At 35.6% G+C, this 17,645-nt stretch overlaps 1 protein-coding gene across 1 annotated transcript in view; it reads right to left on the reverse strand.

Moving 5' to 3' along the window:
- The window catches only part of DNAH5 (dynein axonemal heavy chain 5), a 114,663-nt gene that overhangs the window by 80,093 nt on the left and 16,925 nt on the right, over positions 1–17,645 (reverse strand). The window contains 9 exon segments of the mRNA XM_056484091.1: positions 890–1,132; positions 1,613–1,775; positions 3,776–3,921; positions 5,244–5,415; positions 7,085–7,291; positions 12,384–12,705; positions 13,487–13,572; positions 14,263–14,370; positions 16,622–16,837. Of these exon segments, the coding sequence (XP_056340066.1) occupies positions 890–1,132; positions 1,613–1,775; positions 3,776–3,921; positions 5,244–5,415; positions 7,085–7,291; positions 12,384–12,705; positions 13,487–13,572; positions 14,263–14,370; positions 16,622–16,837 (1,663 nt within the window).

Raw genomic sequence — 17,645 nt, forward strand, 5'->3', positions numbered from 1 at the left:
AGACAAAAACAGAAGACAAAACACAAAAAGGCTGCTCATATTTTTTTCAAGATATTAAATTAGGCATTGTCTTGATATAAACCAATAAAAATATCTCTTAATGTAGAGTACTGAGTGCAATTTCCGAAGGGAAAAAGAATTCCAGAGTAATTCATAAGATGTACTGCTAAATTCTACAGCAGCACAAATGAAAAGTAGGTGCAAAGCTATTTTTCTTCACGAAGCTCCTCTTCAACTTGTTCTGTGCAGCTAAACTCTGCTTAGCAGACAATTTTGTTATCTGCCTGGTACTCCCAGTCGGTATTTTAAACTGGGCACAGAACCCCCTTAGAGTTTCATAGTATTGTGTGCCTTATAAACTAAAGAGCCCAAAGACAATTGCCCTTATTTTCATTTCTTAAAGGTATGCAACAATAAAACACTTCAAAATAGTTCCATCACCATGTATGGAAATATTTGAAGGCAATTAGCAAGAGAAAAAAGACAGCTCTATTTTTTTCCATACAGTTTTCTGTAAAAGGCACAGTCAAACGGATCTTGTCAAGTTATCAAGGTCTTAAGCTAATAACTTTAACTTCAGTGATAACTTATCCAGTTATCAAGGTCTTACCAGAAACTTATCTATCAAGTCTAGCTCCAAATATAATACTGGCTTCAGAACAGTAGAGTCAGTCTTAGGAGAAACAGCATTGTAATGACACTTTCCTACTGTCACAATAAAAAAATGCCTTTGAAAATACACAATTTTAACTTAACAAAGTAGCTTAACCAAAATCCCTTTGGTTTCCCCTCTTTCACACTTGCAACTCTCATTTATACAGTTATGGGATATTACATTTACATTTATCTTTACATAGCCTAAAAGAGTAATGTACTACAATGCAGGCACCTAAGAAGTTGATGGTGGAAGATGCATGAATGCGCTTGCGGATGGTCTCCAGAGTGCTTCGAGTGACTTTCAAAAGGGCATCAATGTTACGATTACTGAAGTAAGAAAGCAGTTCATTGGCTTCTTCCTCTAACTTTTCTACATCCATTCTCTTCCTCTTTGCTGTAGGAGACAGGCCAGGCCACATCTCACTGGAATTTTGTGAGGAAGTCAAGCTTTTTGATCTTCTTTCCTCTTCTGTCGCTAGAATATCATAAATCCAGTTAATTAAATTTACTTAAGGGGCCTGAAAATAGCATAAAGTAACACCTCCACATATATCTGAAATAACTTTAAGGAAGTACAGAATTAACTCAGTTGTAATCTGCACTTCAATGTAGCAGGCCTTTTATTCCTATCTGCCTTCTCATTCAGTATGAACTGGCATGATTATCATCAAAACTTAGATATTATTTCTCTTTCTCTAGGAAGTCCAGCAATAAACCAAGGCTATTAAGTAGTTCTGTGGCACAAACAATTCAAAGTCCTAGCTAGATAAATAATTTTGACCTATTTTGTAGATGATAAATGATTGTTAGATTATCCAGGCAAATTCAAAGAAAAGTCTATAGACATTAGAAATACTATGCAGTATTTCACTCACCTAAGCTACAATTCCCCCTAACACAAATTATCAGCATGAAAAAGAAGCAAACACCAAAAAATACAATACAGTCTTCTTACCTGTATTTTGATCCCTTTTTTCACCTCTGGGTACAATTGACTTCTCATCTTCTTTACTGACCTGTTCCTCTGTGTCAAGTAACATATTAATCAGATCAATAGCAGCGGCTTCCACCAGAGAGCTTTTTAAGTGTAAAGTCTGAGAACCTTTCATACAGAGCTCCTGTTATCAAACCAAAACAATATGCTCTTATTGTCACAAGTCTCATGTCAATTTCAGAGTCATAGCAGCCTTTATTACGCAAATGTCAAAGCTTAAGATTCTTGAAAAACTGGATCTATATACAATACTAGTTTTAAATTGATTTGTTCCAAAATAATAGGTATCAACAAGACATCATAAAATGTCTTTCGACATTGTTTTGGCTCCTTTCTCAAATCACATGATTCATTAGTTAATATCATGAATCAATTTTTATAATGCCTAGTTTCACTAAAAGTCTCTCAAAAGCAAGGGCTTCTTAATTTTCTTAACTTTCCAATGTAGACATGGGAGATTCAACACTTCTGTTGATCACTGCCAGTTTACATTAATTGGCTGTGCCATAATGAGTATTAGCCAGTCATATTTCCCATTTACAGCAAAATAGAAGATAAAATCTATAGAAGATGTATTTATTATTAAAATAAACATGAAAATTATGTAGAGGGAAGAAATCAAAGGATGAGATTAAATAAAATCAGAAAATTTATTACAGTATTGTGCATCTTTTTTCACCATTGTAATAAAATCAATCAAGTACGCTTCAGTTAACTATAATTTTTTTCTAGAATGGCCTTATAATTTTTACTTCTTTATTGTCTTATATTTCATTCAGCCTAAACAAACATGACCAGCCTTAATTAAAAATCAATAATTGGAAATACTCAGCCATTTCAAAATTTTAAGACAATCTTTGGCCTTCCTAATGTTCTGTTGAGTTGAGAGAGAAGGCAGATGTGATTTGTAATATGACAGCAACCACTAAGCAAAGTACTCTGGGATTTTTCCAGGGTAATTATTTTTGTTGAAGCAATTTCTATAGTAACTTAAAGACTCCTGTTAGGCAACAGAAGTTATTTCTAGTCCTCTCTAATTAAAAGTTACAATAAGATTAGAAACTGTTACTATTTTCATAGTACCCATAACTGGGGTTCTTATACCACTTACTCTCCTAACTCAACTGAATTGGCCGTTGTAATTGCTATGTGAGTAATTGCTATGTAGTGGTTCAAGTTTTCAAGTTACCATAGTGTGCAGAGAACTTTTTGTGCTCACTCTCACATATGTTTACCTTAGTGAATATACATTTCAGTACCTACCCAATCAGGAAGGTAGCAGCAGGACCAACAAAAACAACTATGGATTGTGAGGCTTACAGTACCCGTTCCATATAATATTATTTTAAATTTTACTCTGTATTTAACAACAACGGCCAAAAAAGAAAAGGCCAAAGAGTTAAATACACTAAGACAATCAAAATTTTCATTTGTAATATTTATTGCTACAAGACAAATGGAATGAGGATTATCTACTTGATTTTCTGCAGTCTTTATCAGACCAAAGTTTATTTCAGGAGAAAACACATTAGACATTATAACCCAAAATGCAATATCTTACTATCACCTCACAAAATTATTCTGACATTCAATTCAATTATAACCTTAATCAGCCTTCTAACCAACAACTTACATGTTCATATTTAATTACCCTCAACACAGAAGTATTTTGATGGGGCGAAGGAAGGGTGTTCCCCAAACACCTTCACCCAGGTACTTCTGCATATATTTTCCACATCCCATTACCAACTCAGGAGAGTTTGAGATACTCATTACACAATGCTTTCCATAGAATTTCTCTCCTCAGGCAACTGCTGGAAAATTCCCTTATTTAAACAGGAATAATGACCAAAAAAAAAGATACTATCACAGAGTTAAAATTTTTGAGTGATATGAAAGCAAAAAAGAAATATCATACATGATCTGGCTTGACATTTATAATGAACAGAAAAGAACATCTCAGCTCAGATCTGTTTGCATTTTATTTCTTTTAAAGGTCTCAGACAAGCAAGTGGAGATTTCCATGTGTATCCCCATGCATGCTTCATTAATTCTGCATAAAAAAGAAAAATACCTAAACTCAAAGTCCTCAATCTCTTCTTCTTGAGACTTTTATCTACTAACCTTAGTCTTTTGAAGAAATTCCTCACAGCTCTGTGGTTCATCTTCTGGCAACATACAGAGTGGCACTCTATTCATTTCTTGAAGAACAGCATCAATACGAAATTCAACCAAGTCGTTCACTCGATCAAGCAATAACTCCAGCCCAGCTTTTGAAGAAAACAGAAGATTCAAGTCAAGCTGAAAAGTTTGAATCAATAGCCTTTGCAGAATCCCATTTACATTTTTACCTCTACAAACTATCATATTAAATTGTATATTAATTCTGTACCTTAACCAATTTATTTCAAACATCTAAACTTTTATGGCAAACTTCCCCACAAGAATCATAATTAGCTGTTTGCATAACAGACACTTACCTAGCATATGCTATCTACATGCTAAAAGATAACTATAATATTATATAAATATAAGTTATTGTAAAAACATATACAGCTTTTTATATAAAATATAGTACCTATTATAAATATTTATAAGATTAACTTAAAGGATACATAAGTCAAACATGAAGACGTTAACATTTACTTTAGGGCTAACAATATTTTATCTTCTATAGCTTGAACTATCACAACTTGGAGAAGATACTAGCAACAGAAACTTTCTTCAAATAAAATCTCTATGCTTCAAAAAATGTTAGAGCCCTAACAATAGTTAACAGAAAACAATCACTACCATTTTCAGTTTAACAGCAATCTGCTCTCAATGCTGAAGCTGAAATAGCAGCACGGTGCCTGATCCAGTCTCAAATTATTTCATTATTCAAAATTAAATTAAGCATAATGTCAGGCTAGCATCCAAAATGTACTTTAATCTGCCATTTCAACTGAAGAAAATTTCCACTATAACTACTTATACAATTTCAAGAAACAAAATATGTTTACTGTATTAATTAAGCTGAAGAAAAAGGAATTTGGTATCTTCAAGAAAAAAACACATCTCAGTGAAATCTTCTGATAATCTCTTGAAAACACTACAAGCTCATCTGTTTTTTAAAACTGTCGTCCAAGATGTGTGTGCATTAGTTTTAAAGAGATTGATGTTAAAAAAAATAATATAAAATGCTATTGAGCAATGACAATGCCAACTGAGCCAGTGTTTTATTCCCTGAGAAGTTGCTTTGTACATCATAGAAACAAAAAAGCAGGACTAGGAAAAGTCTGAAACCTAGGAGCTCTTTTAGAAAGTAGCCATCATTCTTTAAATTTAGAATACAGTGGGCCTTTTGCACTGTACTTTATGTTCTGTGTAATCCCAGCTGCCTAACATAAACATTAGTAAAAATTTGAAAAGCATACAAGACAAAAAGAAGGTGTTATAAAAAAGTTTCATGAAATACAGGACAGGTGAAAATTCTGATATCTTTTATATATAAATCAATTAAGCACAAGTCACATAAAGAACTGTAATCTCATAATAGATATTTGTATAGAATAAACAACCAGACATTAATGGAAGGATGCAAGTAACCTACCTAGCTTAGAAAAAACTGTATTAACATATTTCTCAATATTCAAGGATGTCCAGTTCAGTAACGTGAGACCTGGCTGGATAGCATCATCTACATTTACTAATCGAGGAGCCATCAGTTGTTCAAAAGGGTATTGTATTTTCAGTTTAATTCTTTTGTATTCTGCCAACATCATCTGAAATAGAGAATGAGAACATTAGTTAATATACACTGACTTGAACCTCTTCATGTACACATATTTATGATTACTTAAACTAAAAAAATTCATCTGTACATACATTGTTGAAATTCTTAGGTTATAATTAATTGCTCAGGAAAGGTTTTCATTATTTTTGGCAGAAGGTCACTATTTGTTGCTCTTTATATCTCTATATGTATTTTTTGCTCTATGTGAAATACTACTTCACACAGAAATCAGTCTTTGCACTGGTGCTGTGATGGAGTTACTTTCATTCTCAATGGCTCACATGATGCCATGTTTTAGATTTGTGACCACAACTGTGTTACTAACACACTGATATTTTGGGTAGTGTTGAACAGTGCTAGGACAGCACTGAGTCCTTTTCTGCTCCTCACACTACTCTGCTGGTGAATAGGGACACACAAGACTCTGGGAAGGAACTCGGCCAGCATCCCAACTAATTAATGGGATCTCGTACCTATGACATCATGCTTAACAATGAAAGCTGTGAGAAGAAGGAGGGACAGAGACACTAAGAGCTGTGGTGTTTGTCTTCCCAAGTAGCTGTGATACTGCCTAGTTTTACCAGAATGATTACTTTTTTTTTTTTCCTTGTGTAGGCAGTTTTTACCTTCCCTATTAAATTGCCTTTATCTCAACTCATATGTTTTATATTTTAACCTTCAGATTCTCTCCCCCATTACAAGGAGGGGAGTAAGGGATCAACTGTGTGATGTTGATTGCCTACTGGGCTTAAACCATATAACAGAAAAATCTTGCAGATTTCAGTCTGTAAATGAGAGTTACAGAAGACAAAAAATCCAAGGAGAGAAATGCATCTAAGAGAACTTTCCAGCAATTCTAATAAGATCAGCTTTACCAGAACTTTATTATACTATTTTCTTTCTAATGCCACTTTAACCCACTGATTTAGTTTCATATGTTTGGCAATAACCTTATGACTTAAAGTCATAAAGACTTATGATTTATGTTTGTTGTTTTCATTTCAGAATCAAGGGGTTTTTTTTTATTTCAGCATCAAGTACATTTTTAAAGCTATAGGTTTCTGGACACCTATTTTTGAATCTCCATCTTGAGTCATTGAGAATCTTGTCTGTTCACAGTGAGATAAAATTATCTAAAGGATTTAAATGACAACAGAAAGAGAAGATTCAGCTTCTGTTTTTAAACTGCTCCACAGACACCTGTGTAAAACATCAGTGCTGAGGAAAAAGCTGCTATTTACTGCATGCTTTACACTTTTTAAAAGCTGACCACTTGTTCCTCCCTCCCAGATATCCTCTCAAAACAAATACTGCCCAATGTTGACTTCATTATTGGATGAGAGATAAATTGCTTATCATTTAGAAAGCAAGCAACAGCACAAGGCATTTTGGAAGCCTCCTTTCCTCCCCATTCTCATCTCTGCCTCAGATTCTGCAGTTTCCACAAACCCATGCATCTGCAAAGTAACTTCACAGAAAACATAAAGCCAAGAAAAAATTTTAAAGTGCCTCAATACTGTCATACAAATAAGAAAATAGGTTTGCAAATGTTTTCTTAGTGTATAATCATTGGTCTTCATTTATCCTCTTCCATATGCATAGAACCCAGGCATCTTAATGTACAGTACACATACGTAACATAACTAAAGCAAACCCACATGCAAATTGTGGACAATCTTCTTGTACCAGTTTTTCTGCTGTTGAATAATACTTGCAAATGGTGGAATTTCAAGGCACATGTGAGCCATGCAATCTGTTTCTCTGATTAAAGTTAATATTTGAGGGTCAAAATTCACAAATAATTCTCCTGTTTCTGGAGCTTTTACCAAGAGAGTTGCTTGAAGTCCTCTTCTAGTTAATTCAACCTGCAGGAAATAAAGTCATCATTCCTGATCAGAGAAGCCACTACAACCAAATACTTTGGTTTGCATATAAATATCACTTTGGCAGATACTAAAATCAGGTGAGCTAACAAATATTGATATGCTATATAAATCCAAAACAAAAATTTATTAACACAATGTGTATGGACCCAAATGCTTAATAATCAAACTGCTGACAAATTTATCTAAGAGATGTTTTTCTGCTGGGTCTTGTATGTTATTAGCTGCATTTCACAGCCCAAAATCAAATCACAGCCATAGATTTTCTTGCTTCAACCATCTTAAATCTTAACCCTCATCTCCTTAGAACTCATTGCATATACTTCAATAAGGCTGCACACAACTTCCCTAATGAATTAAAATATTCTTGGATAACCTCTTCACATATCTTTTGAGTAAACTTATCCCCATTTCTCCTTTCACTTGTTTTCCAATAGCTAACAGATATACCAATCTTAATGGTACTGACAATCACATCCAACATCTGGCCAAATCTTTAAAAATACTAAAATTAATGTCTATAACAGATTTTTTTTTAATTCTTAAAAAAAAGCCTAATCACACAATTGGTTTAACTGCCTTATTTAAATATTAGAAGACAATTTGCTTTCTATGTGATTAGAAAGGAAAGCATTGCTTAGACCATCACACACTGAAAATTTGGCTGACACCAAAAAGCAATGCCACCTTAGGTGAGCAAACTTTTCTTTCCTTAAAAACTATGCCACTATTCTTATGGAATCCTTATGTCCTTTTGTTGACGTAAGTTTATTGTTCTTTATTCACTCCTCAGATTCCATGTATCACATCATGTTGAGATTGACTGTATTTCTAGGCCACAGTTTCAGAACCCATGGATATCTTTCAGTGCACTTTTTTCTTTTTTTATGGAACACAGAAAATTTGCATCACCTTTCAATCTAAAATATAGTGAAGTATACTATATAATGTACTATCACATAATATCAGTGATATCACGTACTATCAAGACATTTTACACAGCCTTTTTCAAGAAATAACCTAATCAATTTTTTGTCTATGAAGATGTCATCTTCTATCCACTATCATCAGTCTTCAAAAAAAAAAAAAAAAAAAGTTTGACTGCCTAAAAGAGAAGCTGTTTTGTTTTTCTGTAAAGTTCAACAGCAAATCTTACTGTATTCATTTCTGAGCTTCATACTCATTATTTCCACTCTCAAGTCTTCCTCTCCTGTTTATATTTTCTTCTCATGCAGTTTTCATTGTTATGGTAACAGAAAACAGCAAACGAAATGAGGAGTATATTGAAGGCACAAATCTTACATTGCAAAATAATTACAGTAACTTTTACACTTTCAGGTAATTTATTATTTTACTATGTCCAAGTTGAACATTACTTGCTATAGCAAAAAAAAAAAAAAAAAAAAAAAAAAAATTGAATTAAATCTTTTGCTATTAAAAGAAAAAATATGGATTTATAATACATTAAGCATCCAGTAACAAGTGGAAGAAGAGGGGCAAAAATATTCGGAAATCTCAGAAAGTGACACTAAGCTTAACATTTGCATTGTACAGAAGAATAAAAAGTAGTAAGAGCTGCAGCCCCATTTGTGCTCCATTTGTATTCCACAGGACACTTGCCCCTCCAGCATTTTACTTTTGTTCAGGAGTGGAGCAGGAGCTCCACCTTGTGTTCTGTAACACTCATGTCCACACCCCTGTGCACTCTTCTTGCCTTGAGGGAACAGGCTAGGGAACAGTAGCCACATTTTTTTGCCATACCTGGTAAGTGCAGGTATGTTAAAGTGAATATACTTTTCATGTATTTTCAAGGCATGCGTGTATGTTTCAAACTTGAAATTTTGTTCAAATCCACCTCCCTTTGTTCCCACCTGATGAGTATGAAGTTGGAGCAGGCTCAGAAGTTTATATAGCTGCCGAGTGTGATTTACTGCTATAGGAAAAAACAGACAGGTCGTTTTAGTACAGATTAGAGTCAGAACGCAGATGTTTTGGACCTCATAAAGGAAGGCCTCTTCTTTTATTCAGGGGAGATGCCTGGGATATTATAGTTATTTTACAAAAGATGAAAGGCAAATGTACGTGACTGCTCCATCAAGGCATGGTACATGTCAGAATAACTGATCACTAGATCATCTAGCCAAAGGGGTAGATGTAGCCCCACAGGAATCATACATTCTCCTTAGTTTTTATAGATGAGACAAGGCTGTGAAAACTATCATCAGTATACTTTGAATGATGCAGGTATCCAGCTCAGTAGTGGAATCAGAAAAGAAGCTTTGTCCGAGATACAAACACTGAAAAAATGCAGAAGGCTTCCTGAAGCATTACAATTCATTCAATAATGTATGAGGGATATGCACCAGCTCTCTGTGAAGAGCACATGAAAACAAATATGAACTTCTTATGTTAGCAGAATAAGCATTGTAGTTAAAGACCTTCCTAAGTACAATGGCAGTTTTCATTACTGCCTAGAAGCAGGACCAACTATATGCAGGTTAATGGTGCCAAATTTGGATATGATGTACCTGAAATATAATGAATAATGAAACACAATTGAAGTACTACTGTTCAGGTTCCTTGATTCCTAACTTGAACTCAACTCCAAATTAATCATCAATAATACATACTCAGCACAAATTCAGCACAAACGTACATTCTACATACCCTAATATTGCAATACTTTCTCCTGGCTTACAATACCAAATTTATGCCAAAAGTTCCCACTTACAGTATCAGACCATCAAATCTGGTGAGTCTTTAAATTATGTTTCACACCACATGTCAAATGCAAGTGTGAAAAAGAAAGGGTCAGGAAAACCTAATATACTCAGACTGGAGAAAAGGCAGCTGGTACCTCTGGTTCCAGATCTGGTCTAAGACTATCTTAGAGAAGACTGATGTCTATCAGCACCAGAGACTTCCACAGTGCACAAAATCTGGGCCAGAGTTCCAAAAACAACAGGCAAATGCATTGACAGGGGTCACTCCACCCTCAATACAGCAATCTGGAGATTCTGATCCTTCTTTTTCTGCTCTGCAAGGCTGAGGCCAATTTTTCTATAAGATGCTCTTTGAAAAGACAACAAAGAAACTGGAAGTGAAAAATATGCCAAAGCAATAGTAGAAACTTGCAGAGATTTCAAGGCTTTGAAGTAGCCCCTGCAGAAGCCATGGGATAATACAAAGGTGGTCAGAGATTCTATGTACAAAACCCAAGAGGGTAAAATGAGTCAAACGAGATTTAGAATTTAAGGTAAGCCATGTTCTCTGAAGAATATTCAGGCTACAAAGTGTTCTGCCCGTAAGGTCTTGTTCAGCAAGACACATAAAAAGGGCAAACTCAGAGTTGGATGCATGGGAGAAATACTCACTAGATATTCTGAGATCAAAATAAAAAAAAAATACTTTACTGGCAACTTTAAAAAATCATAGAACTTTGGCAAAAGGTTTAGTACAATATTCAGTCACCATAAAACACTTTTCAAAGCATTAACTTGGCCAATCCAACTTCGCAAACTCTAAGCCCACTTGATTTTAAGTTACTCAAAAAATTCCAAGAAGAATTAGAAGAATTTGAGGAGAGAATTAGAAGAAGGAAGATAGAGAAAAGATAGAAAATACATAGAATAAATAGCACACATAGCTATCAACTCCTTGGTTCTAGCAGGGTTCAGATAGAAATTCCAACAGGAGATAGAGTCAAAACATCAGATAGCCTCACATTCAACTTTAAATACCTTTCAGCCCTCCTGGGCCCCTCCAATAGGTGGGACTTCCAGTCATTTGGCCACTCAGGTTAGAGGCTCCAGAGGTGGGTGTGGACAAGTTCCTCTGGTGTGCCAGGGATTGGCAGGGGTGGGATGTGGGACAGCACACTGCCTCGCTAGGGCAAGCCCAGCCTACCCCTTCACCCCACTCAGATTTTGCAACCCAAAATTTCCAACAGGAAATGAAATTACTTTGTACTGGTTCTGACTGTGTTGATTTTCTCTCTTGGCATTTAATTTTCTTCATAGGACTGTTCTTTATGTGGTGTCATCAGATTTGTTATCAAAACAAAGCTGATAACACATAATGTTTCAGGTGAACAGTGCTTGCACAGCATCCAGGCTTTCTCTTGTTCTCACTCTGCCCACACAGTGAATGGATTGGGGGTTGGGAGTGGGGATGAGGGGAACAAAAGAGGCTGTGAGGGGACAAAACCAGACAGATGTCATGAAACAAAAGGGTGTTACAAAATTAGCAAAGGGGTATTCCTTGCCATATGACATCATGCTTAGCAATGAAAAGGGAAAGGCAGGGGTTGAAGGGGTTAGCCATCCTCTGCTCTGGAATTGGTTAAACACTATTTGACCCATGGGAGATGGTGAGAAATTGCCTCTGCAGCACTTTCTTTTCCCTTTCTTCCTCTTTCTCTACTTCTTCACTAACTAAACAACTTACCTTGACCCACAAGTTTTCTTGCTTTTGCTTTTCCTTTCCTCTTCCCTGTCTCACTGGGGATGCATGGGGGGAAGTGAATGAGCATTTGTGTGGTGCTTAGCTGCCTTTTAGGATTATCCCACAGCTGGCTCAAAGCCCGCTTGTGCACTGAATATGCTATTATCTGTTCAGAATGGATGCTTTTTATATATATATTCACATGGTGTACTCATGGATTATCGCTCAAAATAAAACTCATATTGTCCAGAGCAGAGGAAACTTCTGTATCTGCTTTCACCTTAAGCCAGCCAGCTGACTAAACTCCTCCCACCACATGATGACCTTGCACCAGTTGTACAAATATGGCAGAGACAGAGGGGCAGCTAAGCCTACCACTGGATATTAATTATATGTTTTCTTTCTAAGTTATCATGAAGGTCTTTCAGTTGTTCCTAAAATCAGCTACAGGTGCTACAGGCCCTATTTTTTTAACAGGAACACTTTCTTGTAAAATAACTTTTCTTATTCCATCCCTCACTTGAGGGTCATTATAAGCCTATAGTTAAGTATACCTGACTACTAACCAGGGATTCCACCATTTTTTAATTTTTTGTTTAAGGAATACCTTGATCAAAATCAGCTGGCTTACCTGCTGAAGCCATTCCCTGTGGTAGATCACCTCAAATTTCATAAGAACTTTTGCTACTCTGTTGTACTTGCGGATTATGCTCTTGCCATCTGGTGTTTGCAGAACTGCTGGATATCTCTGGAAAGTCTCCATGGGCTCCTTGATCCTATGGAATAGGTGACGTGCCCACAGGATCTTGCCAGCTATGGGAGGCAGATTACGAGCCAGTGGAGGGTCCCTCTTGTGCCTAGTGTAGATCTTACAGACGGTTTCTACGTCCTGGCCATAATTTTGAAATGTTCTCTGATACTTTTCATCAATGCCAAGATTCGGGATTTGCAATCTGCTTAGAAAAATAATAAAAATGAAAATATTCCTTCAACAGTTCTGAAATCCTTCTAGTGCATTGCTGTAAAATACAGTTGTTCCAGATTCCTTTGCATGCTTTAGGAAATAACTACTTTAGCAGCAGTGTTTTCAGCTTGAACAAATGCTGTCACAACCTGATTCCAAGCAACAAAGATTTAGACCAGATGATAAAAGTTTCCAAGTAAGCCTACACATTTTCTGTTTTGTCACTGTTTTCAAACAGAGCTGCAATTATATGCAGCAAACTGTAACCAATTCACCACTAGCTGTCTATTCTATTAAACAGATTATAACACAAAAACTGACAGAATAGACTGAGGCTGTTTTGCAACAATGTTAATTTATAAAGACAAATTTCACTGTTTCTTAATAAAAGCATTTTACTCTCTTCTAACTGCATTGTGGTAACAAATTAATGTCATTATTCAAGCACAAAGCTAAGGCAAATATGCTAACAGAAAAAGTTTTCCTGTACTTAAGCTGATTTTGAAAGATGAAGTTCAAATTCCACCTGTAAAATGCATTTTCTGATACAAAAAATATGGCTTTTATTCATCCAAGCTACTAATACAACTCTTAAGAGGGCTGAACAGCTGAGAGTAAAGAGGTTTAGTTTTGAGTTGGTTTTGTTTGCATTTAAGAAAATGCCTCCTGCTCTGCTCCCCCCTCCCTCCCCCTGCCCTTTCCACCATCCTCAATGTCTTATTATTTCCATTGCCTGGCAGAGTTTTAGCAATCTAAATAGGACATATTACCTTTCAAATTTCTGCAACATACTCAGTGCCCTTGCAGTGTTCAGAATACTTTCAAAGGTGATGTCCATGAAGCTCCTTAATTGATCCTGAAGAAGAGTAAATAATTCTACATCAAAGAAGTCCATAAGGAACACACATCCAATATGACAGGTATTATTTGACAAGATTTGACATGCAATATATTAGAAGATAATTTGTTTATGAGAAACGAAACTCAGTGAGTATTTTTCCCTTTCTTTCTTCCCACAATAATTAAACAAAACACAGCCAACTTTCAAGGCATTTTCTTTCCAAGTTCCCTCTGTAGCTGTGCAACCAACAAAAGCTTCTGTACCCTCCAATGTTTCACCATGCTGAGAGACCTCAAAGAAGGCTTTCTTACCTCTTTGGCAGCCAAAGCAAGGCAAGCATTTATTTCAATTTTTTTTTTTTCTGCAGATACCCTTTCCTTTCACCAGCTTGTAATTTCAGAACTACTGGGAAGTTAATTATCTGACTTATTTGTACTATGCTCCTATTCACTCAATGAAATCACCCATTTTTTGTTATTCTTGCCAGCATACAGTAATGAAAAATCCTTTTTTTGGAGGCCCTCAATGGACCATTCCATTAAACTAGTCTGAAAGATAACAAATGGAAGCTTTAAAATTGAAAGAATAATTTTTCAATGTTAGAATACAAATTTTGAGATTTGCATAGGTTTTTTGGTGGTAACTCAGAGAGAATAATAAAGATTCATCAGTAAATTAAGTTCTTAATTGTATCATAAAACCTACATGAAGATCATTTATGTCTCTGCAAAACTCTTCATAGTCTTGGTCAAAATCAGTCTTCCGCTGATCCAAGAAATCATAATGCTTATTCTTCATGTTGTCAACAATGCTCTAAATGGTTTCACAGAAAAAGAAAACTATTACCAAAAAATGTCTTATGAAAAAGACTTACCACACCAAATATTTAGCACAACAGGCTGTGCACATTCACATTTTACCTTTGCTAATAGTTCCCAGTACCTTCTGAGCAATATAAGCAAACCCCTTAAAAGAAATATTTGCAGTTGCAATATCAAGTTGATGTGATGTTCATTCGAATTTCATTTATATTGTTTATTTCTGTTTTAAGCCAATTAGAACAGACAGAAAATTCAGACTTGCTTTTCATCAAAGACATTTGTTACTCATTAAACATTCTGTCATGCAGATGTTAATTTCTATTCAAAACTTATAGTTCAACAGAGAAAAATATTTTCACATTATTATTGTCCATGTCCTTTAAACAATTGATTCCATAAATAGACTACTCAAAAAGCACAGTAAGATGCAGCACATCACCAGCCCACAACTTAGCATTCCTGACTTCTCTTGCACAGCTGCTTGTCTACACACATGAAAGTATATCTTAATCAGCATCTCCCTTGAGCTGTACACACAGATAAAGGATTTTTAATGATAAAATACTGTTCAACATCACAGTAGTTTACCATCGAATAACTATGAAACACAGCATATTTTCAGCTCAGCTGACTTCCACCATTTTATGGTAAGTCAACTGAAATTCAGTTGCATAGCTTTGCTGTAAATAAAAATTCCATGTTTTCATCTAACAACAAGCAAATCCTAGATAGGGACTAAGTGCTAAGCATAAAGAAGAGCAAAATAGTAAACTCCTATTGTAAAATATTTTAAAGATGTATAATCAGTCACATACTAACTATAGCTGTGGTCTGTGTCAAATACGTCAGTACCTGAATTTTGTCACTTTAAAAAAAAGTGTGATCACTTTTCTGCCCTTTATACAACCTATCCAGAACCTTCCATGTAGTATTTTTCACCTAAGCATTCTTCACCCCAAAGCACAATTGACTTTACAGCAGCTAGGTCTCACACAAAACTCTTGTTTGAGGACTTGGATGCTGCAATGGATAATGAGGTATCTGTGTAGATTTTGCCTCACAGTCTGGTCATAGGCAGCTTTTCAAACACAAATGCCCCAAACAAATCAGATCCCTGTGTTCCAGCCTACCAAAATAGTAGACTCATTCAGATCATTGCATGATCAGAAAATTCTCAGCAACCTGGGTTGCTGAGAAGCCTGGTGGCACAGCTTTGGAGAGCAGCTCTTGGAAACAAAATTTAGAGCAGTCTACACCTGTCCTGCCCACATGGAAGAGTCTTTGACTATCCTTACAGCTGTGCCCTGGCTAACTCTCAGAAAGCTATAGAACAGAAGAAAGAGGAAACTGGCTACTGTGAAGGATGCATTCAAGGAATCAAAACTCCAGACTACAGAGGGAGTAAATCAAACCAGGAAGGACCATGGAATGGTCACATTTTACACTACGATTATTTCACTCAAGCAGCCTGATTGACTCCTGACCATAACAAAAAGGCAAAGGACAGAGTAAAGCAAACTAGAATTTCATATTTGCCTGTACAGGCACTGTATCATATGTGATCTCAAAAAGCTATCTACAAAGTCCACACATTGAATACTTCTGATTAATTTTAATATTTACAGGTGCCATAATTATGATACCTCACTAATAAACTTACACAAAAAAGTAAGCTAACTCAGGCTCAGTAAAAGCAGGAGAGAATCCATTTGGTAGAAAAAGCAACCTATCTGAGAAAGAAGAAAGGAAAAGAATATAACATTTGTATTCTTAGAAGATCTCCTTGTTGCTCAAGTCACACTTTTCTTAAAAAAAATCAGGAAAGAAAACTGCATAGTAATACTAATGAGCAAAGGATCACTCACAGCTAGCCCAATATTTGTAGAGACAGAAATGTAGCACTTCTCATTTTTTGTGCTGATCATAGCACAAAACCATGCTCCTATTACTCCTGTCACAGAGTCACTCCACTTTGTTGCTTTTTTCAATCAGCTTTGATTTTAGCATACTTCTTTCACATGTCCACTTGCACCTTTTCTTTCACCCTCTCAGCTAATTTCCCCAGTAATCACATAATTACATTGCCATTACCCAATAATTTTAGCACAATTAAAGAGTTAATTTTTCACTCCATAAACACTTCCCTAATTTTCATAATTTTCTTTTAAAGGTTCTAGTTAGACGGACACAATATAATCTAATGCGACAAAATATTATCTAATGACACAAAATCTAATGTGTACCTGATATTTTGTGATCATTCCTTCCAATCCCTCTATCTTAGATTCCTGTAGAGCTGAGTAGGTTTTCATAGTATTGAAAACATCTATTATCTTTACCAGACGACGATGAAAGGCTTCAAATTTTCCAAATATATACATCTCACTAAAATCAAATTGTCTTTCAGCTGGATATTTTTCCAAATTCTCTTTTATCTTGTGGAAGCAATTTTGATACTCCTTAAAACAAAGAATTTAAAAGAATGTCAAACATATAACAAAAAACAGTCTTTAGCTAAAACAAAATTTACTCCGACAGGTATTATCCTAACCTGATAGCAAGTAGAAGTTTCACCAATAAACAATCATGAGCACTATAAAGAGAGTAAGAGAATTTGCCTCTGAAAACTAACCCATCAATGCCATTATAGAATTACACATTCATTAATGAACTGCACATATATGTATTTGTACGTATCCTTAGCTAGCATGAAATTCTGTTCCCTCCATTTCATAGCAGGGTTTCATGTGTTTACTGAATAACCAAGATGACAAGCCAGTTTCCAGAGACTGGAAACGTTTGCATGCTGAGCAGTTTTACTGAGTAATCAAGGTTGAAAAATAACTTCCCGAAGTTTTAATGCCATACAAATTTACACTAATTTATGCTAGAACTAGGCAAGATTTGTTGCTTCAGGAGGTATTAGGATAAAGCTTTAGTCCTGCAAGCACATATTAGGAATTAAAAAAAAAATGCAGAAAGCCTGTATGTACCGGGAAGTTACCAAAGAGAGAGTCAGGCTCCTCTTCACAGTAACACGTGGATAGAAGCCAAGAAGTAAGGGGCATAAATTGAAATGGATAAGGTTCTGACTGGATATAAGAAGAGAATCTTTCATCCCGAGGACAGTTGAACACTGAAAGAGGCTGCCCAATCCTCTCCATCCTTGGAGAACTTCAAGACAGGACTTGGATGAAGGATTGGGAAACCATGTTGGATTTTATACTGCCCCTGCATTGGCTTTGAGCAGAAGGTAGAACTAAATAC

Source organism: Oenanthe melanoleuca, chromosome 2 (genome assembly GCF_029582105.1).
Source record: "Oenanthe melanoleuca isolate GR-GAL-2019-014 chromosome 2, OMel1.0, whole genome shotgun sequence".
NCBI classification, from domain to species: domain Eukaryota; kingdom Metazoa; phylum Chordata; class Aves; order Passeriformes; family Muscicapidae; genus Oenanthe; species Oenanthe melanoleuca.